The sequence below is a fragment of the Loxodonta africana genome, chromosome 16 (assembly GCF_030014295.1).
Source record: "Loxodonta africana isolate mLoxAfr1 chromosome 16, mLoxAfr1.hap2, whole genome shotgun sequence".
Taxonomy (NCBI): Eukaryota; Metazoa; Chordata; class Mammalia; order Proboscidea; family Elephantidae; genus Loxodonta; species Loxodonta africana.
Window position 1 is genome coordinate 70,749,664 of NC_087357.1, and position 23,375 is coordinate 70,773,038.

Here is a 23,375-nt window from a genome sequence, read left to right on the forward strand (position 1 = left end):
AAAGCTGGGATTTAAATCCTAATGGTATGAATCTGGCGTTCACCCTCACAGATGGTCGTCAGGATGAAAAATAACAAATCAAATTAACTAGAAAGGGATGTCTTTAGCTATAAAAGGCCAATAAGGTCTAATAATTAGACCAGTAATTAGAAAATATCTAAACTTGAAGGCTGTAAGTTAGATTACATCCTTAAGTAAAATACTATCACAGAACGATTTATAGTCATATTTAAATAAAAATAAATCCTGCTTCCAGCAATATATTACATGAAAACTGTAATGATTATGAGATAACAGGCTGGTTCTTATGCTATATATAACACTGAGTTCACCTCCTTTGCCTTGAACAGAGGCTTTAACTCATTCATCTAATATTTATGATATTGGGAATAAAGTAACTAATATTTATGACCTTGAAATGAGACTATAAGACAAAATTCTTACCCTCAGGAGTCACAGTTTACTTTTCTCCATAAAGGAAGTTAAAGAAGCCAATTAACAAAATCAATCATATAAACATTTTTTTTCTTGGTTCATTATACACTGAAAATTTTATACCCATTTTGTTTACTTATCAATTATTTTGAAACAAAACTGGGAAGTGTGATCATTTGATAATCTCTTTAGAAGTTTTCAATAGCATTTCAGATCAATATTTGGAAAACTCAAGGCATCACTAGTAATTTTTGAAATAAGTTTTTCACTTGATTCCTGTCAGAAACAGTATTTGTCTCTCTAAACTACTACCAATGATTCCTTCTTCAAAAGCAGGCTAACAAGCTCCTACCATGTGCTAAAATAAATTCTAGATGGGTAAGAGAGTTAAATGCAATGAGTAAAAGCATGAAGTAATTAACTGGTGATGGTGATGGGAGAAGGAAAGAAGGACTGAGATTCAAGAGATATTCAGGAGCCGGACTTTCTGGAGCCACTGAGCCTGGACCAACCCCATGAAACTATTGCCCTGAGGAAATCTTTAAACCTTAAACCAAAACTATATCCTGCAGCCATCTTTAAACCAAAAAAAAAAAAAAAATAGTTTAGCTTAATTAGTACAGATTGTTTGCCTTGAGTATTCTGCTCTTTTAAAGTATTATCTGTATGTGATCAAACAGACAACTGTAACTCAAAAGGTTAGCTGAGAGGCTCAGGGGACAGTGAGTTTATGTTAATGATGGTGAAATAATTTGGAAAATGATGTAGAGAAAGGCAGCACAACATGAAGAATGTAACCAATGTCAGTGAATTATGCATGTAGAAATCGCTGAAATGATGTATTTTTGTGTGTGTGTGTATATTTTCACACACACACGCAAAAGATATTTAGGAGTTTAAATTGTGGACATGATTGATTAGATACGGCAGATGAAGACTGTAACTCCCCAGTTTCTGACTTAGTTAACAGGTAGATAGATAGTGATGCCACATTTTGCAGTAAGAGGAATTGTTCAATGCTGGGATGTGTTGAGCCTGGGCAACATCTATATGAAGACAATAAGTTGGCAGTTGGATATCCTTCTTTTTATCTTTAGATTTTAGAGATCAGGCGTTGATCGGAGATGTCGTAGCTGAAAAATTTTTCCCAGTCTGTAGGTGGTCTTTTTTACTCTTTTGGTGAAGTCTTTAGATGAGCGTAGGTGTTTGATTTTTAGGAGCTCCCAGTTATCTGGTTTCTCTTCATCATTTTTAGTAATGTTTTGTATTCTGTTTATGCCTTGTATTAGCACTCCTAACGTTGTCCCTATTTTTTCTTCCAAGATCTTTATCGTTTTAGACTTTATGTTTAGGTCTTTGATCCATTTGGAGTTAGTGTTTGTGCATGTATCTTTTTATCTTTAAATTAGAGAAGAGGTTACAGTTAAGAGTTGCTAGCATAAAGATGTTAACTGAAGTCACAGATGTAATCAACTAGTGTAGTATAAAAAGAGAGCCTACACCTTCAGAGGTCCCTGGGTGGCACAAATCGTTAGCAAACAGTTAAGCGCTTGACTACTAGCTGACAGGTTTGTGGTCTGAGCCTACCCAGAAGCCCTTCTGAGGACAGACCTGGAGATCTGCTTCTGAAAGGTCGCAGCCTTGAGGACCCTGTGGAGCAGTTCTACTCTGCACACTTGAGTTCATGATGAATTGGAATTGACTCGATGGCAAGTAAGAGCAACAGAGCTAAGCTTTGAAAAATGTTAACATTTAAAGGTTGGATGTAGGAGGGTGAGGTAGCAAAGGGGACCTGAGATAGTATACCAAGAGACAAAAAACCAGGAGAACGGGTTCATATAAGGGAGAAGAGAGTTTCAAGAAGACAGGAGGTAAAAGGTCAAGTGAAACGAAGCTTAGGAAATGTTCAGATGTCTTAAAAACAAAAGAGGTCACCGATTAGCTTAGTAACAAGGTTGGTGGTTTTTTGTTTAGTTTTGGTTTTGGGTAATTATGCAGGCTGAAGCTACACTGGAGTTAGGGGGACGAATGAGCAAAAGATAGCGAAATGGACTGTGAGTATAGATAATTCAAGAATATCTACTGTAATGGGAAGAAGAGAGAGGGTGGAAATTAGAGGGACGTGCGGAGATTAAGGAAGGTTTAATTTTTTTTTTAATGGATATACTTAGAAACTAAGGAGATTCAGTTGAGAGGGGAGAGTGAGTATACAAGAGAGAAAATAATGTAAGCTTCTGCGAAGAGGACAGGGGACTGGATCCACCGTGGTAGTGAAAGGAGTGTTCTTAGTTAGAAGTGCAGAGATTAGAAAGGAGTTTCCACTTCTGACATAACACCCTTGTCAGAATAGATGACTAATGAATAGGTCCACCACTGATGGCCAGGAGTGTGGGCAGGTGGAATACTGTGGTAGGCTGCCCAGGTTCCCCCTTCCAGACTGAGGCACTCGTTGCCCCAGCTGCTGAAAGTATTGGCTACTAACAGCTCACAACTAAGCTCTTCTCTTAGGAATAGCCCTCAGCCAAAAGGAGTCACTATTTCCAAGGTCACACGCCACCCCGAGGTCCCAGCCCTGCCCCAGGGACAGCCCACATCCAGTCAATGCAAAAGAAGCAATATAAATGTCTGACCACCTAACTCAAAAGGGGATAATTCTGAAGGGCCATCTCTTTTCCAGAACTCCCCAATGGAAGTAACCAAGGTCTTCGAGGCAACCAACTGCATTGCAGTTCAACTTCTCCCTCTACCTGATCCTGATTCTTTTAATTTCCTCACAACTGTTCCTGACAGCACTCCTCACAAACTTCCTATGTGCAAATCTCCATCTTATAGGCTATTTCTCCAGGAACCCCACCTAAGACAGCTGGTGCCAGGAGTGGTACAAGGAAGCAGATGCTAAGATAGTATTTTGGAGATGGATCTTTGTAGCAATGAGGACCCCAACACTGCTGCTAGGTAGAGAATGAATAATCTCTGGCATGCTGTATCGGTAAAATTGTTAAAACCTTCTCCTACGGTGAACTGGGATGAAACAATGGTGGAAAGGAATGCACTGGTGTTCGAGGGGATTGGAAGAAGTAATAGTAGTTTTAAGGACAACAGAACTGGATAGCTCCTGCTGGGCACTCACTATCATTGCATTGGGAGAACAGTACTAAAAGCATGGTTCCCACTCTCCCACCCCCAGTATTACTTGGTTATTTATTAGAAATGTAAATACTCAGTCAGAAACTCGAGAGGTGGGGTCTAGCAATCTGTGTTTTAAGGGATTCTTCAGGTGATCCTGATGCACACTAAAGTTCGAGAACCACTGAGTTAGAGAAAGACAATGCAAGGCTGAGGGTTATTAATTCCCAATTTAAGGCAAAATATCAAAGTCAGGGACCCTCCTTAGTAGCACAAGGGTAACTGAGAGATTACTACCACTCTAAAAAACTAATGGATTCAGGGGTGGGGTCCTCACCATATACCCATTTAATTGACCAGTGTGACCCATATAATACCCAGACAGTGGACTACTGCAAATTTAACCAATTAGGAGCCCCAATTGTAGGTGCTGTGCCACATGTGATCTTTCCTAGAGCAAATTAACATGGCCTTTAGTACATGTTATGCAGCCACTGATCTGGTGAAAGGTTTTCTGCCTCCCCCCATCCTAATCAAGAATACAGAACTGAAGCAGTTCACATACTTATGAGATGGACAACAGTATATTTATGGTTTTACCCAGAGCTAGGTTAATTCTCCTTCTGGTATAATCTAGTTAAATTAGATCAGACTGTCTGGACATTCTGCAGGCCATCACATTACTGCACATATGACATCATGTTAATCAGACCAAATGAATACCAAATAGCAAGTACACTGGAGTCTGGGGAGATACATGTGCTCCAGAAGGTGAGAGAGAGACACAGACTCAAGGGCCCACTATGTCAACAAAGTTTTTAGGGTTTTCAGAGGTATGGGTTACACTGGAACACCCCTTCCAAAATGAAGGACAAATTACTGCATCTCACAACTCTCACCACTAAGAATCAAAACATGTGGCTCTTAGGGTTCAGAGGCAGAATATTTCATACTTGGGAATACTGCTGTGGCTCATTTATGGAGCACCATCTTCGATTGAGGCCCAGAGCAGGAAAGGGCTCTGCAGCAGGGCCAAGCTGTAGTGCAAGTAGTCTTGCTTCATGGGTATATGGCCAGGCAGAGTCTATGGTATTATAAGTATCTGTGCTGTAAAAGATGTTTTACATAACAAGTTCAGTATATAATTTATGAAGGCACTAGATATCATTCATTTTTAAGAAGATTCTGGGGATTCAACATCAGGTCATATTCCTATTTTCAAGGATCCTATCATAGTGCTACCACATCCACTGAGTAAGTCTCCATTATTTAGGGAGTCTTCTGGATTTACAAGTATCCTCTTGAAAACATTTCTAGGATTATTTTGGAAACTTATAGGTTATTCCTAATGGTGTAAATTCATCTCATCTGTTCTGTTGTATTGTAAGAAAGGTAATTTTGATTTTTAGAATGACAGGTGAGGACAGACAAATGCAGATATCCTGTTTGGTAGCTTAGTAAAAAGCTGGCTCTATAGATCTGAATTAGGTCAATGGAAGAAGAGGCTGACACCACCCAGAGGGATCTGTGGAGAATCCCTGTTTCTGACAAGAGAACTTTCTCAACCAGGGAGCCCCCACTGTTACACAGCTTCCCTGCCTCCTACCCCGTAATTACAGGAGAGGTAAGAGGGCAAGGGCTCCAGCTTGCAGCCCTTTCCATGATGTACTCAGTCTAGCGGTGTCTGCCCTAAACAAGCACACCTCCCTGATAAACGGCAAGAGGATGGGACCAGGTCATGTTGCTGCTTCTCTGCCTGTGAGTTTTCCCACGAGATCTTATTTTAAATTACATTTACACTGCATACACAGTGCTAGTGGTATGTGCGTCTGTGTCTCCTTGTTACAACAAAAGGGAAAAAGTAATTTTGTTGGATGAAGAAATTCCCAAGAGGCAGAGAATTTAGTCTACTTGAATATTTTACCAAGGACCACTCTTTTCCCCTTCATTTGTCTTGGTCTAGATTCTAAGCGCTTCCTCCCATTGATGGAAGGAGCCCAAGGAAAAAACGAAGTCCCACGTGTCTAACCAATTTCCACCCCAGGAGAGCCCAGGGAGTCAAGCACAAAACAGAACTATGAGTAGGGTTAGTCCTATGAGAGGCCAGAGAGGGATTTCCCAATGAGTTTAGTACAGAACAAGAAGGCAGATTACCCCACCTGGGAGAATGATGTCATTAGGATAAAATAATGCTCTGCTTTCAACATTTTCATCTCTGGATGCTGGAACAAGTTAGGTTATTCACCTGTTTTGCAACAAGCCCCAACAGATAACTTGTTCTTCTCTCTCATCTATAAAACAATTTCTTTTCACTACAATAAATAGTTAAATATTACGTTACACACAGCCTAGACTTCAAAAGAAACTATTCAAGGAAACACTGCAGTGACTCCTGTGGAGACAATAATTACCCTTTAATTTACCTGCTTTATAAGTCTGGATTTCGGATCGTTGCTTTTCTTAATGTGAGGCATCCAATGCCTTCTCTCTCATGAATTCATGTTCACTTAGCTTAAAGGGCAACTCCATGACAGCTGAATGCACACAGGAAGCCTGAAGCTAATTATGCAAGTGTTAACGTGCCCCAAGGCTTCAAGGAGTTAATGTGCCCCATTTGGTCCCAGATAACAGATTAGATATCCAAAGTATTTGGCCCATGGAGGTATTCTAGGTACAGAAATACATTTAACTGGAGCTCTAAGCCTCTCTATTTTTTTTACCTATAAGACTAACATCTTTTCCTTTTTTAAATTTCTGTACAATAAGGTACCAGTAAAATGGACTTCTGGAATTCTATGCTACCAGTACACAAAGACATAATTCAAAGACAGGTTTTGTAAATAGGTATTAAAAAAAAAAAAAAAGAAGTCTCAAAAAACATTAGAGAAGCTTAATAACTACGCTTACCACCCCCAAACACCTGTAAATGTTATTAGTTCACAATAATTAGAGTAGCTACCTATTTTTCCTCTGTGGCCGAAAAAAAAAAAAAAAAAAAACAACTGCAGAGAATTCTAGTGCTTGCCAATAGCTGTGTTTCCCTTGAAAGGGATGGTGGTGGGGAGAGCGTGCAGGGCCTTACATGCCACTGTAAAAACTCTGGCTTTTCTTTTGAGTGAGACTGGAATCCTTGGGGAGATTCTGAGCAGAGGAACGATATGATCTTATTTAAATTTAACAAGACCATTCTGTGTGTTGAGAATGGGCTGTAGGGAAACAAGGCTGGAAGCAGGGTGACCAAATAGGAAGGTACTGCAATAATCCAAGTTGAGATATGAGGTGTCTTGGACAAGGGTAGAAGCACTGAGTATAGTGAAGATTCTGGATTATTTCAAGGTAGAGCTGACAGAATTTGCTGACAGATTCGAAATGCAAATATCCAGGCTATCTTCTTTTTTTTTTTTTTTAAATGCATACACACATACAGATACACATACTTACACATGTATGTATGTGTATGCATGTAATTTTTTTCTATTCCCAAAATGGTCTCATACCATATGTATGTTTTGACTCATCGAATACACTGTGAACATTTTTCCAATAACTCTGTGTACTACATACATTATTTTAATAGCTATACAGAGTTTCACTGCATAAATGTATTATAATTTGTTCAGCCATTTGTTTGATATTTGAGTTCTTTCCAATTTATTTTTCAACCATCAACATCCTTGTACATGCAGTTAGTTTCTTAGCCTAAACTTGTAAAAATGGAATTTCGGGGGCAAAATTTATGAAAATGTTTGATAATCACTGCCAAGATTCTAAAAAAATTGCGACAATAATTTATGCTTTCACAAATACTGTATAAAAACCAAAATCAAACTCATTGCCGTCGAGTCAATTCCAACTCACAGTGACCCTACAGGAGGACAGAGGTAAACTGCCCCAGAGCGTTTCCAAGGAACGGCTGGTGGGTTCAAACTGCCGACCTTCTGGTTAGCAGCCGAGCTCTTAATCACTGTTCCACCAGGGCTCCAAGGATAATACTGCGTGAAAACAAAACTGCTGCCGTCAATTCGATTCCGACTCATGGTGACCCTATAGGACAGAGCAGAACTGCCCCCATAGAGCTCCCTGGTGGACTTGAACTGCCGACCTTTTGGTCAGCAGCCGTAGCTCTTAAGCACTATGCTACCAGGGTCTCCCACACTGTCTAGGCAATTAAACTGAAATACCAACTCCGACAGTTACTTTTGGATGCACAAGTGGTTTTGGGAACACGATGCATTTGGTAGTCAAATGAGAAGAAAAACAATAAACTGCCTCTGCAAAAGCATAATCAACCTGTTCTTTATCCCAATTTCTTGGAGCCCATTTTTTAGACTTTGCAAGTGGTCTAAATTTAGGGAAGAGTTCACATCATGTGGTTTGGGGACCGAGTTTAACCAGTAATTAACTTTAGGGCAGACCTGGGAGGAAGGCTGTCCGACATGCAAGGCACAGCCACGATGCCTACACTGTGTACGGCTCGTGGAGAACCCAGAGCCTGTGACTCTTCTGGCCTGCAGTCAGTCACGGGGCAGCCGGGACTCCATTCAAATAGGACTGGGGAAGGGGCACAGTCACAGGGCAGCCGGGACTCCATTCAAATAGGACTGGGGAAGGGGCACAGTCACAGGGCAGCCGGGACTCCATTCAAATAGGACTGGGGAAGGGGCACAGTCACAGGGCAGCCGGGACTCCATTCAAATAGGACTGGGGAAGGGGCACAGTCACAGGGCAGCCGGGACTCCATTCAAATAGGACTGGGGAAGGGGCACAGTCAGTCACGGGGCAGCCAGGACTCCATTCAAATAGGACTGGGGAAGGGGCACAGTCAGTCACGGGCAGCCGGGACTCCATTCAAATAGGACTGGGGAAGGGGCACAGTCAGTCACGGGACAGCCAGGCCTCCATTCAAATAGGACTGGGGAAGGGGCACAGTCAGTCACGGGACAGCCAGGCCTCCATTCAAATAGGACTGGGGAAGGGGCACAGTCAGTCACGGGCAGCCGGGACTCCATTCAAATAGGACTGGGGAAGGGGCACAGTCAGTCACGGACAGCCGGGACTCCATTCAAATAGGACTGGGAAAGGGGTACAGTCAATCACGGGCAGCCAGGACTCCGTTCAAATAGGACTGGGGAAGGGGCACAGTCACAGGGCAGCCAGGACTCCATTCAAATAGGACTGGGGAAGGGGCACAGTCAGTCACTGGGCAGCCAGGCCTCCATTCAAATAGGACTGGGGAAGGGGCACAGTCAGTCACGGGGCAGCCGGGACTCCATTCAAATAGGACTGGGGAAGGGGCACAGTCAGTCACGGGGCAACCAGGCCTCCATTCAAATAGGACTGGGGAAGGGGCACAGTCAGTCACAGGGCAGCCAGGCCTCCATTCAAATAGGACTGGGGAAGGGGCACAGTCAGTCACGGGGCAGCCAGGACTCCATCCAAATAGGACTGGGGAAGGGGCACAGTCAGTCACGGGGCAGCCAGGACTCCATTCAAATAGGACTGGGGAAAGGGCACAGTCAGTCACGTGGCAGCCAGGACTCCATCCGAATAGGACTGGGGAAGGGGCACACAAGTTGCTCTTCCCAGCAGCACTTACTGGAATGAGCTGGTTAGAATATCCATGTTTCTACTCTAACAAATTCTGACCATAAAGAAAAACACTTAAGAAATTTAATGTATGTTCTCAAAACAGACTTAAAATTCATACTGACTCAGTCTTGCCTTTATCTGAAAATTCTAAAACAATATGAGACAGTTACTATGGGTTTACTATTACACATAGGTTCTGTGATGGCTAAATAAGAAGAGCTGTTTATTTTTTTTTTACTTCGAACTTTTTCTTACTGTGCTTTAAGTGAAAGTTTACCAATCAAGTCAGCCTCTCATATAAAAATTTATATACACCTTGCTATGTACTCCTAGTTGCTCTCCCCTAATGAGATAGCACACTCCTCCTCTCTACTCTGTATTCCCTGTGACCATTCAACCAGCTCCTGTCCCCTTCTGCTTTCTCATCTCCCCTCCAGACAGGAGCTGCCCACATAGGCTCATGTGCCTACTTGAGCCAAGAAGCTCACTCCTCAGCAGTATCATTTTCTGTCCTATAGTCCAGTCCAATCCCTGTCTGAAGAGTTGGCTTTGGGAATGGTTCCAGTCTTGGGCTAACAGAGGGTCCAGGGATCATGACCTCCTGGGTCCCTCTAGTCTCAGTCAGACCATTAAGTCTGGTCTTTTCACAGAGTTCTTTATTCTTTATTCCATCTCAGTGTGATGTGCTTATTTAATGGCAATTGGCAAGGTTTTTAAAATAATATGAAATACTACATGTTACAAGAGGAGCCCTGGTGGCTCAATGGTTAAGCATCCAGCTGTTAAATGAAAGGGTGGCTGTTCGAACCCACCCAGGGGCTCTGCGGGAGAAAGACCTGGCAATCTGCTTCTGTAAAGATTACAGCCTAGAAAACTCTATGGGGCAGTTCTGCTCTGTCACATGGGGTTGCTATAAGCTGAAAGCGACTTGACAGAACCTAACAACAACATATGCTAAGAACCTGAGTTTAAAAACTTCATAGGAAAATTGTGAAATTTTTCTGAATCCCTTCAACAAGGCTTTAGCTGCACCCTTATTTCTTCCAGGAAACCCTGGTGGCGTAGTGGTTAAGTGCTACAGCTGTTAACCAAGAGGCTGGCAGTTCAAATCCGCCAGGTGCTCCTTGGAAACTCTATGGGGCAGTTCTATCTACTCTGTCCTATAGGGTCACTACGAGTCGGAATCGACTTGATGGCAGTGGGTTTGGTTTTTTGGTTTTATTCCTTTTAACTACTACTTTTCTTCCATTTACAATTTTTCTAGAAAATACATTTCAGCCTTGATTCTCAAAAAAAAGGGGGGGGGGAGGGGTGGAGGAAGAGGGAGAGAGACTCATAATTTACTCCTGAACAAAAGAAATATCTGATATTTCTAAGTTCACAATACACAGCTACCTGTGAGCTGTATCTCAGCCTAAGTTACTGGATGATCTTCAGAGGGCTGCCAGAAACATTCTTTCATTCAAATTGCTCTTCCTTACACTGTTTGACAGTTGTGCCACAAGGAAGTGTATTCAATGCCAGAGATGTCAAAGAGCTTGGATTCCCCAAGAGCTCCTGAGACACAGAGATTCTAAAAGGCCTGCCAGTGCTTTACCCTTGCATCAAGGTCATGTTCTACTTTAGGAATAGTCTTTCTTCAAATGCATGTTACTATCTTTACGTTAAATTATACACACCTGTGTGATAAACCCTCACCCATATCTTGAGAGATCCAAAAAAAAAAAAAAAAACCAACATCTGCTTGACTTTAACTTTATTCAATGTGGTTTCATTTCACTCCATATGCTCAATAGTAGCCAAAGTGACAATTCATGCCAAGATACAATTTATTGCATAGATGTTTAGAACTAGCTGCTTTAATAAAGAGGTTGGGTTTTTGTTACTTAGCCTATGCTAATTTGAAGGACTCCCTTTTTATGTGATAGGGTTTGGCATTCACCAAAAAGCTATTTGGTTTTTCAATTTAGTGTCCAAATAAAAAATTTTAGCAGTATACTAATTCATTTTCTAGCTTTCATCATGAATATATATCCAGAGAGAGAGAAATCATTGAACAATTTTTAAATGCTAGGCAGGATGCTGAGGGTACATGGAACAAAATAACATTTTAGTATGTATACTAAGTTATTATGGAGCCCTGATGGTGCAGTGGATAAAATACTTGCTGCTAACTGAAAGGTTGGTTAAAAAAAAAAAAAAAAAAAAAAAAACCAAACCCAGTGCTGCTGAGTCGATTTCGACTCATAGTGACCCTATAGGGCAGAGCAGAACTGCCCCATACAGTTTCCAAGGAGCGCCTGGCAGATTCGAACTGCCGACCCTTTGGTTAGCAGCCATAGTTTGACCCTATTAGCCCCCTGTACAGGAGAAGGATGTGGCAATCTGTTTCCTTTAAAGATTACAGCCTTGGAAACCCTATGGGGCAGTTCTACTTTATCCTACAGGGTTGCTATGAGTCCGAATCAACCTGATGGCAATGGTTGTTTTTTTTTTTTTTTTAACACTAAGTAACCATTCAGAAAAATTCTCATGGATATCTTCCCCAGAAGGGCAGTGATTACACAGATCGTTCAACGGCAACCACTATGTCTTACCCTGATCCCTTTTTTGCACCCTTGAATTACTCAGCACAACAAATAAACATTTTCTAAAGTTGTTCCAGGAGCAGGTAAGAAACAAATGAAGATGCCTAAGCATAATCAAAGACTATTCAATTGTAAGTTTTAGGGAAAGGCCAGTTATACAGATGGAGAAATACAACTGATTCTAGTCCAGTCTCTACGAGGCAAACGGTGTAAAAAAAAGTGAGGCTCTCAGACGGCAAGCAAAGGTCTTTAAACATCATCAAACAATTATTGAGGGCCTGATTCCTACAGAGCCATCCCAACCATTAACAACCCCAAAACAGGCCAGGGTAGAGCCTCAGGAGGATAGGACAGAAGTTAGGAGAGTCGTAAGGGGCTGACATCAGGGAAAATTTCTACAATCTACTCTAGGGAAATGAAGGAAAGATTAAATACGGCAGAAAGGTACACTGAGGTCCGTTTGGCAGTATAATCAAGGGTGGTATGGAGATGGGTGGGTGGCTGGGTCTCCATTCTACCTTGTAGAGATTCAAGGGAAGCCCCATTCCAAATATCCTTTCACTCAAATATTTTTAGAATGACTACTATTAGCAAGATACAGTGTTAGGTACTTTGGGGATACAAAGTAATATGACATAGTTCCTACTTCCTTCCCTAAAGATATTATTTAGTGATACCATATTCACTACCTAAATTTTCATCAATTACAGATTCTTTTGAGTTAACAAGCATTTTCATGCAAATACCTCTGGTGCTGCTATGGGACACCATAAAAAAAAAAAAAACACATAACTCATGCAAAATTTAATGCAAAAATATTTTAAATCTTAATGGTTCTTTTATAAAATCCTAGCAGAGATATGCTGGGAGAAAGGCAGTTTTGATTTGAAGAGTGAGGGGAGAAAAAAGAAATAATTTTATGGGTTGGGTACTTTCTACAAGGCAGAGAATTTAGCTTACTTCAGTTTTACTTTTCCTACAGCTTCCTCCCACTGGCCAATGAGGCCTAAGGAGGAGGAAAGCCTTTGGACTTACCCAATGCTTTGCCTCTTAGGCCTTATCAAGAGCCTGAGAAACAAGGCAGACCTCATCTTCTGTTCTCTTCTAGAGGTCCTGTCTGGTTCTCAGTTACCAGAGGGAGCTGACTCCATGGGAAAGTAGTAAAAGGCTTTACAGGCTAACATAAACCATTCAAGAGAAGACAAAGAATACGCAGACATAATTTTGGTGGTGGCATCAGCCCACAGAGAATATAGAGAACTCTCCTGACCACAACCTCATTCTGTACTCTTTTCTTTTTATAGCTATAGCCCCATCTGGCTACTTATGTTGAAAGGGTGGAGCTCCAGATCACATACCCCTAACAAATTTCTGTAACATTTTAAATCAGTATTCTTAAAATTTTCAAAAATATGAAAACAGATTTATTCAAATAAAACACAAATATGAAAAGGATAATAAGGAGGACTGGTTTCCTTATGGATACAAAGTTATGAAATCTTCTCCAAGATAGTCAAAATACATTTATATCTTATTTTTATTATTAGCCACAATTTGCTTCTCTAGTTTCTGTTCTCCCCTTGGTCTTGTTCACCCTCAGAACTAGTCCCAAGCAATTGTTTCCAAAGAATAATTTTGCTTTTGCAGAGAAAGAAAATATTTGAATCTTCTAGTACTGTCACAGGCAGATTTGAGAGTTAAACGCAAACACTACTCACTTCTTGTTCATCTGAACTAACATTCTTGTGTGGTTTTTGATACAAAGATGTAAATACTTTGACTTTTTGTAACAGCTGGGGATGCTGAAATGGTGTACTGTTGCCAAATTTGTCTGGCTGAAAATGAATTTAACGTCATCTACGAATACTTGATAACAGAGCTCTGGTAGCACAGTGGTTAAGCACTCAGCTGCTAACCAAAAGGTTGGCAGCTGCTCCACGGGAGAAAGATGTGGCCGTCTGCTTCTGTAAGGATTATAGCCTTGGAAACCCTGTGGGGAAGTTCTAGTCTGCCCTATACGGCTGCTATGAGCTGGAAATCAACTCAATGGCAACAGTTTTTTTTTTTTTTAAATAAATACTTGATAGACCTAAAAGCATTATTTTACTGTTTTGACAGAAGATAACATTTTTTATAAAATCAATGAATTAATTATAAGAACCGGTTATTCTAGAGAAGGATGTTACTAATAAACTGAGTCTAAGCACCTCTTAAAAAAGGCTAAAATAACACTGAAAAAGATCAGCCTTTCATCTGCTTTGTGTTACTCTTCATAATGTCAATTTAGCAATGGCAAATAATTCCCAAACATAAAAAAATAATAATAGCTAAAACACAGTTTCTCCATAACATCTCCAACTCTGATGTCCCAATAAAAAAGATTTGTAACTGTCTTAAATCTATTGATTGATCTCAGCTGTTGGGCCTTGCCCACATTTTCTCAATGACAAGGTTTTCGCTCGACCTAAAAAAAACCCTTATGTTCATCTATAACATTTTCATTACATGGAATAGCAATGATCGACATCATTCTCTCTAGGTCACATATACTTTGTGATCTGCTCTTGACTTCAGTAAGGTAAGAAAAATAAAAGATTACAAAATTTCATACCAATACTGTTGTGATTTCTCAAAATGTATATTTTTGTGAAAAAGATGCATCACATAAAGATGTTATTTAATTTTCAGTATAACCAAATCCGGTTGTAGTGAAAACCACTAAATTCGATTTCTGCATTGATTCCATGAAATCTAAAGAGGGAATCAAAATTAGAATACACTGAATTATGCCTGATTTTCATTAGGTCCACTCCCAAAGCTTTAAAGCCTTAGGTACTGGACATGCTATAGCATTTTCTGCTTTTGGTTTTCCTAGTGGCTTTTTAAAGATTAATAGCAAATAAACCAAATAAAAAAACCAAACCCAGTGCCATCAAGTCGATTCCGACTCAAAGCGACCCTATAGGACAGAGTAAAACTGCCCCATAGAGTTTCAAAGGAGCACCTGGTGGATTCGAACTGCTGACCTCTTGGTTAGCAGCTGTAGCACTTAACCACTATGCCACCAAGATTTCCTAATAGCAAATAGTAAGGAAAATTTCAATAATTGACTTTTGTACTTTTTTTTTTTATTATTGCTTTCCCACCACCCTGTCAAGCAATCTAAAATTGTTTTCATGCATTGGCCCACAAGGTTAAGAATTTTAGCTAGAACACATATGAAGACAAACAGCACGAAAAAATACATTTCATGACAGTCAATGGCCAAAATCCAGACTTTAAGTTACAGCATCACGATCCAGTGAGTCTTATCAGCAAGAGTAATCCACACCAACAAACAATATTTTTGCATTTGAGATAAATCTTGATGATCCTTCTCTACACCTAGTTATAGAGAAAAATCTCTGATCACCTGCTAACGTTGAAGTTGGTTAGTGCTGAGAATTAAGTCATTAATAACCATGCATGGGTATTTTCACTCAATTCCTATTAACCTTCTTTAAGGATAAGAAGCAATATATAGGGGCTTTTGGGGAATTATTTAATAATAGTAATAATTAATAGCCTCTTCATCTTACTTGGAGCCCTGGTGGTGCAGTAGTTAAGAGCTCGCCCACTAATCAAAAAGTTGGCAGTTCAAATCTAGCAGCTGCTCTTTGGAAACCCTATGGGGCAATTCTACTCTGTCCTATAGAGTCACTATGTGTTGGAATTAACTTGACAGCAATGGGTTTGGCTTTTGGTTTTCACCTTACTTAGAATTAATCTGAACTTATTTTACAAATGGGCAGTTATCTTGGTATTTGACTTAATACAGATGTTATGGCTCATGTTGAAAATTCTTCAAGTAAATCTATCAAAACTGATCAGAGGGATGGGGTATAAATCACCAGAATTTATCAATGAGGAATAAGGGAGAATACAAATATATAAATCTTGAATTATTATAAGAAACCAAACTTGTTTGGAAATCAGTTAATTAAAAACCATCTTTCTCTCGTTCCACTTGTACTGTCTATAGAATCAAGACATCAACCACTACAAAGATCGTTCTCAATTTCAATATCAACAGCAAAGTCGAGTCTTACATTTGCACAACTTTTCTTCTGGAAAACATTTTATATTCTTGCTTTGTTACCCTGGCACAATGCTTTATATACAGTAGATATCTCTGTAGTGAACATCATTAGAAATGTATTTACATTACAAACTTGTGATTACTGCCATGCAGTTTATATTCTAGGTGGGGAGAAGAACAATGGTCAAGATAAACAAGTAAGTTATATAGAATGTTAAACAGTGGTAAGTGTTAAGGGAAAAATAAAGCAGAAAAGGAGTTTAGAAGTACGTATAAGTGTGTGTGGGAAAGCATCTATTATCTGAATCAGAGGGTGTGTCTGCATGTACAGAGTAAGAAATTCATGCCATTACTTTTGTAAATGTTTCTACCAAATTGGTTGTTATTCTGAGTGTGTGTATAATAACCTCTTGTTTAATCAAACTTATGAAAAGTTAAAATACGAAGAATCAACTCTATTTAATGGGGAAGTTATATCACATAACATACCTTCTTTGAAAAAGCAGCGTTTCTTAATTTTAAGAGAGGTAATTATAATTCAGGAAAGAAAACAAATGATTCCGTATATGTGGTTGTCAAATTTTATTTTAGACAACATAGAAGAGTTTCTAAAGTATTTTAAGATTCCAAGAGTCAGTTCATAAGGGCAGAGTGTTCATACTCTTCTGTTCAAAATGACAGAGATTTCTTGAACACCACTGAGTCCATTAATTTTGAAAGAAAACATCTACTCAGAAATATGACAGTCCTGTATCATCTGAGTGATACCCTTTGCACTGCTTCGGCTGGTTTTTGGTTAGAAATCTCAAGGAAGGTTCCTACCCACCAAAGTAATCAGATGAATGCATACACACCTGAGGTCACCATGAGTCATGGTCAACTCGATAGCAACTGGTGCCAGGACGTCAAGAATAAAAATCAAGACAGATTGCACAGCTACTAAATGCTAGGCACTGAACCAGGTACTTTATATGCATTATCACGTAATCCTCAAGTCAATCATTTGCAGTTGTTATTATTGCCCCTTGGAAGCTCTGTGGGGCAGCTCTACTCTGTTCTCTAGGGTCGCTATGAGTCGGAATTGACTCGACGGCACTGGGTTTGGGTTTGTTTTTGTTTTTTTTTTTGGTATTATTGCCATCTTCATTTTACAGATGAAACAGAAGAGCAGTGACCTGTCCAAAATCACAAAGCTAAGAAGTGTCAGGGCCAGGGTTTGAATTGAAGTCTGCCTCAAAAACCCATGCCCTCCCAAAATAATAGCCAACTCTAATAACACACAATTTAAGATCATAAATGTGCTTGTGTTTAGCTTACTGTTTTGGATCTTTGTAATAAATCAACATATATTTACACTGCTCAAGCACTGGTTCACCACATGAATTTATTGAGAGACTCTGGTACCCAAAGACAGCCGCAGGAAGGCACAGTCTATTTCTTCATTTCCCTGTCAATCCTTACACAGAGGGAAGGCTAAAAGTGGCCACAACCACGGCAGGAACCGTGTATGTCATTTATTAAAAACTGTCTTGAATTTGTATTTTTACAGATGACTGGCTTGGAAAAGGGGAGGCAGGGCCGGTCATTTTCATTGGTAGGTCCCAGGTAGAAAAAGTTCAGAATCACCTCTTTCAAATGTACAGATCTGAACTCTCTGATTCAACTTATGCAGATTTTAATAGAACGTACACAGATAGCCATGAACATTCATTTTGTTTTCTTTTTCTGCATGTTAAAAGAAAGTCTCACTAAAGGGAGATAAAATTTAGAAACAGAGTAGCATACTAACCAACAAAGCTGTTTAGCTTACAGACTGTCAGAAGTTCATCAGCGATCTAAATTAATCAAATTTGTTTTGAGACTAAAGCAATATCCTCCAGGATTCAGAAATGAATACTCAACACAATTAGGACACCCAAGCAAATTTTCTTCTTTGGTGGAGGAAATGATAGATCTATGTGTCTTATTGGGGAAGTAGTAACGTTAAGGAGTCCCTGGGTGGCACAAATGATTAAGTATTTGACTACTAGCTGGAAGGGTGACAGAAAAACCAAGAGGTGCCTGGTGATCTGCTTCTGAAAGGCCACAGCCTTGAAAACCCTATGGGGCAGTTCTACTCTGCAAACACAGGGTAGCCATGAGTTGGAATCAACTCGATGGTAAGTAACAACAGGCTACAGGGTGGACAATACTAACTCATTTTGACAGAAGACAGCTTCAAACAGTTAAGTAGAACTTCAAGTTTTTTTTTTAACTTTATCTTGATACTTTTTCTTTTTCGCCCCCCTTCTCAGGTAGTTCTATACATGTTATAGAAAATTTGAAACAAATGAAATTTTATGAATTTATAATTGGCTAACTCTATCAACTTTTGTCTTCTCCCTCCAATCAATTTAACTCTTTATAATCCCATATGCTCCTCACAAATCAAAGGAAAAGTTTATACTTACTGGAAAGAACAGTTGTAAGGAAAATGTAGTCTGAAAAGGATATGAGCCCACATTCTCCAAGGGTGTAAAATATACTGCCTTCATCCGCAAATTTTTCTCGTTCCTGGGAAATTTTCTATTAAATGTATGGGTTCCACCAAAAGATAAAAAAAAAGAAATCAGTGAGTTAGAAAACAAACAGTAGAAGACGAATCACCCTTTCTCTGACAGTTTTATGCTATTTATCAGAAGCATTTCTCTGACGGCCATTTCAAGTCAATGGATCCTTTACAGTTTTCAAGATGATGAAAAGTTACAAGACAAAAAGGTTTTTTGTTTGTCTTGTTTTCAACACTGGCTTAATATAAAAATTGGAAAATAATTCAATTTTATGACCTGCTGCCATTTAGAACACCGAGACCCACTTCAGGATTGATTTTGTTTCTTAACTAAAAAAAAAAAAAGCCTTCTTCTATAGAGGTATGTAAAGTAGTAAAAAGAAAAAAATTGAAATAAATAAATGAAAAAACTAAAACGAAATCAGTTCCAACTGTTAAAGAAAAACTATACTGTTAGTGATCAGAAATGAAGAGGTAAAAAACTATTTCCAAAGCCCACATAAACGTTCAAAAAACTAATTTCTGAAATACTAATTTTAATTTTTACTTTACGACCCAGAAATCTTGGTTTATGAATGTAGAACCACTGGAAGAGTAAAAAGCATCTCTGAAATAGAACGTCCAATCAGACATGCACGCCAATCTTTAGGCACGATTTAACTTGATCCTGTTTACTGTCACCTTGGTTACCTTGGTAGAGGCACCTAAATCTCCACTATTTGATGAAATGCTGGCTTTTACTCTAAGTAGACATTTCCATTCTCAGTTTCAATAGTGGCCTGTCAGCAACTGTTCTTTTCCTTGGTGTTTAAGCAAACCTATCCTGTTTTCAGAATTCCCGGCCAAACCATATACTTAGTGGTGACATCAAAGAGATTTTTAAAAAACTGGAAAGGATCCACCAAAGAGTTAGACTTGGAACTGATTTTCATAGTCCTGGACCAAATAAAGATGTTCAGTTATTCTGGAGTACCAAAAAAAGAAACAGTAGGTTTTAAGAACTCAAACCAACAAAGCGCAATCAAAGTAATAACGTCATGCAAGCACAGGATAAGAGGCAGCACTGCGAGCATAACTTCAGGAGGAGTATCATGAAACTAAACCAACAAGCACCAACACACCAGCATACAGGTACACAGCTATCCAACAGGTTACCTCTGTCTAGTGCAGATCCCATCATACACCACAAAGGAAAGAAAACTGGTTAACCAATTGAAAACACAAGTACCAAGTGAATCATCATGAAGTCAGTTTGCATGATTTCTTTAGTAAAACCATTCAAAACAGCCTCTGATTGAGAGTTGCTTGCTCCTACGAGACAGCACCATGGGGCAGGTAAAAATCCTGAACGCCAACAAACTAGTACTAGGTTTTGGTTATGGATTCCGGTTAGGAAAGGGCTTCTCTCGCTTTATTTGTGGCTGACAGCAGGCATGTTCTGCTTGACGGCATTTAGATATTAGCTTCTTGTGCTGACAACAAAGATGAGCACACAGTCCAACGTGTTCTCATTAAGGCTAGATCTCATACCACACTTAATCTTCTACCAAAGAGATAAAACACAAATGCCAGACAAAAAAAGCTACTGGTCAAGAACCAGGGCAGTAAGGCCTTTCAGTGGGAAGTTCATACTTAAATCTTCTCAAAAAAAACAGAACGATTATATATTTTTTACATCATCCAGGATACTGCAAAAGTAAAACATATGAATGGGAAAACACACAAAATGAGAATAGGTCCCCAAATACATACCATTACCAGCCAGAACAATAAATTGTGTACAGGAGCTGAGCATTTTATAATGATTATGAGATCTCCATAGTAATTAAAATAAATAATAGATTGGTAGCCAGAAGTTGAGTCAGAGTCAACCTGATGGCAACCAGTTTGGTTTTTATTTTTTTTAGCCAGAAGTTGAGAAAAAGATAAAAGTTTAAGGACAGAATGAAATGGGCAACTAAGTCAAAGAAGCATACTACCCATTATTTTTCTAACAATCATCTGGACTACACTACTGCTCAGGAGATAATGAAAAGACAAATCTAATTTTGTTGGTAACTTCTAATTTTGATATAATTCTAAACTCAAAGGAAGTTGAAAGATTTGTATAAGGAACTCCCATATATATATTTTACCCAGGTTCACCAATACCTACTGCCCCACTTGCTTTATCACTGTATATATTATACATATTTCCCCCACTGCACAAACTGATGGAAACCTGGTGGTGCAGTGGTTAAGTGTTTGGCTGTTAATCAAAAAGTTGGCAGTTTGAATCTACCAGCTGCTCCTTGGAAACCCTATGGGGCAGTTCTATTCTGTCCTTTACAGTCACTATGAGTCTGAATCGAATGACAGCAATTTTTTTTATATAATGATTTGAAAGTAAATTGGAGACACCACGCCCCTTTATACCTAAATATTTCAGTACTATTTTTTAAGAACACAGACATTCTCTTACACTCCAGTACAAATTTATCAAATCCAAGAAATTTAACAATGATACACATATTACTATCTAATCCATAGTCCATATTCAAACTTGGTCAAGTGTCCCAATAATGTCCTTTATAGCTATTTTTTTTCCCTGTCAAGGATCTAATCCATGATCATACACTGCATTTAACTGTCATGTCTCTTAGTCTCCATTAACCTGGAATAGACTTCCTTTGTCCTTCTTGACTGGAACAGCTCTGAAAAGCACAGGTGAGTTATCTTATAGAATGCCCCTCAATTTGGATTAGGCTGATGTTTCCTTGTGATTAGATTCAGATTGTGCCTTTTTAGCAGGAATACCACAGAAGTGATGTGTCTTTCTTAGTGTATTTAATACCAGAAGCACATGAGTTGGGCTGTCTTGATATTATTTGGTTAACGTGGTATCAGCCTGATTCTCCACTGTAAAGTTACTATTTTTCCTTTGAAATTACTAAGTATTTTGTGAAAAGATACTTTGCGACTACATAAATATCCTGTTCCTTATTAAACTTCCACCCAGTTTCAGCACTGATTGGACTTCCTGGCACACTCATTCCCTCTATATTTACCAGTCGGCATTCCACTGTAAATAATCATTTTCCTCCATTTAATATCCCTTTATTTATATCAGTATAGACTAATACATTTTCTTTTATTCAAGCCTTATGACTCATTATTATCAGTATTTATTTCAATGCCCAAACTGTTCTACGTTTGGCTAGTGTGACCCCTTCAAGTGGACACCTGTATTCTGTGTTGTTTTCTGGTACAACATCTTTTTGTACCAGAAGAAGTACTCAAAACAAATAAAAAACAAAAAACCTATTTGGGCGCTTCCATGTTTCTGGTATAACTAGATGCTCCAGACTCATCTCGTCCTTTCCCTGTCCCAGCTCTGGAACAGCTTTTTCAGTAAGGAGCCCTTGATCCTTTCAGTGGAGATCGATATTTAGAAACCAAGATCTGGGTGCTAGGTCCCATTGCCATTGAATCAATTCCAACTCATAGTGACCCTATAGCACAGAGCAGAACTGCCCCATAGGGTTTCTAAGGAGCTGCTGGTGGATTCAAAGCTGGTATGTATATGTACATGAATTACATGTGTGTGTACATCCACATACAAACACTATCTACCAACCTATCAATTCATATCGATACCTTTAATTCCACTCTAACACTATAGGGCACAATTTAGTCTTTCCCCTTACAAACTTGTACCTTTCTTCTCTAATAGTGAGAACCATTTTCCATTATCCTCAACATATGTATTCATTTGCTCTAGCTTAGAGTACACAAAAAGTAATTTCAGAATTGTTATTTCATATCTCTGGGGAAAAAAAAAATACCAACTAGAGCTCAATATTTGTTAAAATCTTTTAAAAGTAAAATATACATACAGTAAAATGCATAAATCTAGCATACAATTCAATGAGTTTTGAAAATATAAATACCTTAGTAAACCATATCGTTTTCAAGGTATAGAACACTTCCATCACCCCTGAAAGTTCCTTTGTGCTCCTCTACAGCTAAGTCCCATGATATTTTTTCACGACAGATTTGTTCAGGCTGCATTGGAACTTCATACAAATGGTATCACCAGAATATACTCTTTCTGTCCAGCTTTTTTAGCACAGCATAATGTTAGGTAAGACTCATTCATACATATTGTTAAATTTATCAATTCATTCCTTTTTATTGCTGAGTAGGAAATACTACTGAGCAATAATAAAATTAAGAAATGTATTATTACACACTTATAAAACAAATTTTATTGACAATAAAATCTTATTTGTTGCAATAAATAATACCCACAACTTATTGTATATAATAATAGTGTGCATAACAATACAAATAATACCACAATTTATTTATTCATTCCCTTGTTGATAAACACTTATGCTCTTTTCAGTTTTTGGAAATTATGAATCAAGGTGCTATGAATATTCTTGTATGGGTCTTTTTTAGATATATACTTTCAGTTCTCTTGGGTAAATATCTTGGAGTAGAACTGCCACATCATAGGGTAGGCATATATGTTCCTGTATGAGAAAATGCCAAAACTTCTCCAAAGTTGTTATACCTTTTTTACTTTCACCATCAATGTATAAAAGTTCCACATCACCACCGGCATTGGCGCTGCCAGTATTTTTAATTTTAGCCATTGGAATGGGTATGTAGTGATATCTCATTGTGTTTTCATTTTGCATTTCCCAGTAACCAATGTTGTTGAGAATTTCTTCTTTCGTTTACTGGCAATTGTATATCTTTCTTTGAAAAGAATCTGTTCAAGTCTTTTGCTCATTTTTAATTGGGCTGTGATTTTATTACCGATCTGTAGGAGTTTATTACATATTCGGATATAAGACCTTTGCTGTCTTATATCCATTGTGTATAGCCAGACTCCAAGATGACCCCAATGATGCTTGCCTGCTGGTATTTATGGCTTCCTCTAGTCCCAATCCTCTTCCACATTGAATCAGGGTTGGTCTGTGTGACCAAGAAAATACAGGTGAATTGATGGTGTGTGATTTCC

The 23,375-nt window shown here is 38.9% G+C and overlaps 1 protein-coding gene across 4 annotated transcripts in view; it reads right to left on the reverse strand.

Moving 5' to 3' along the window:
• MICU1 (mitochondrial calcium uptake 1) overlaps positions 1–23,375 on the reverse strand; it is a 269,106-nt gene that overhangs the window by 150,706 nt on the left and 95,025 nt on the right. For 3 of the 4 annotated variants that reach the window (XM_064269703.1, XM_003408889.4, XM_023547063.2), the window contains one exon: positions 18,267–18,381. The exons of the other annotated variant lie outside the window; for it this stretch is intronic. In XM_064269703.1, coding sequence (XP_064125773.1) covers positions 18,267–18,381 — 115 coding nt within the window. The remainder of the gene's footprint in view (positions 1–18,266; positions 18,382–23,375) is intronic. 4 annotated transcript variants of the gene reach the window in all.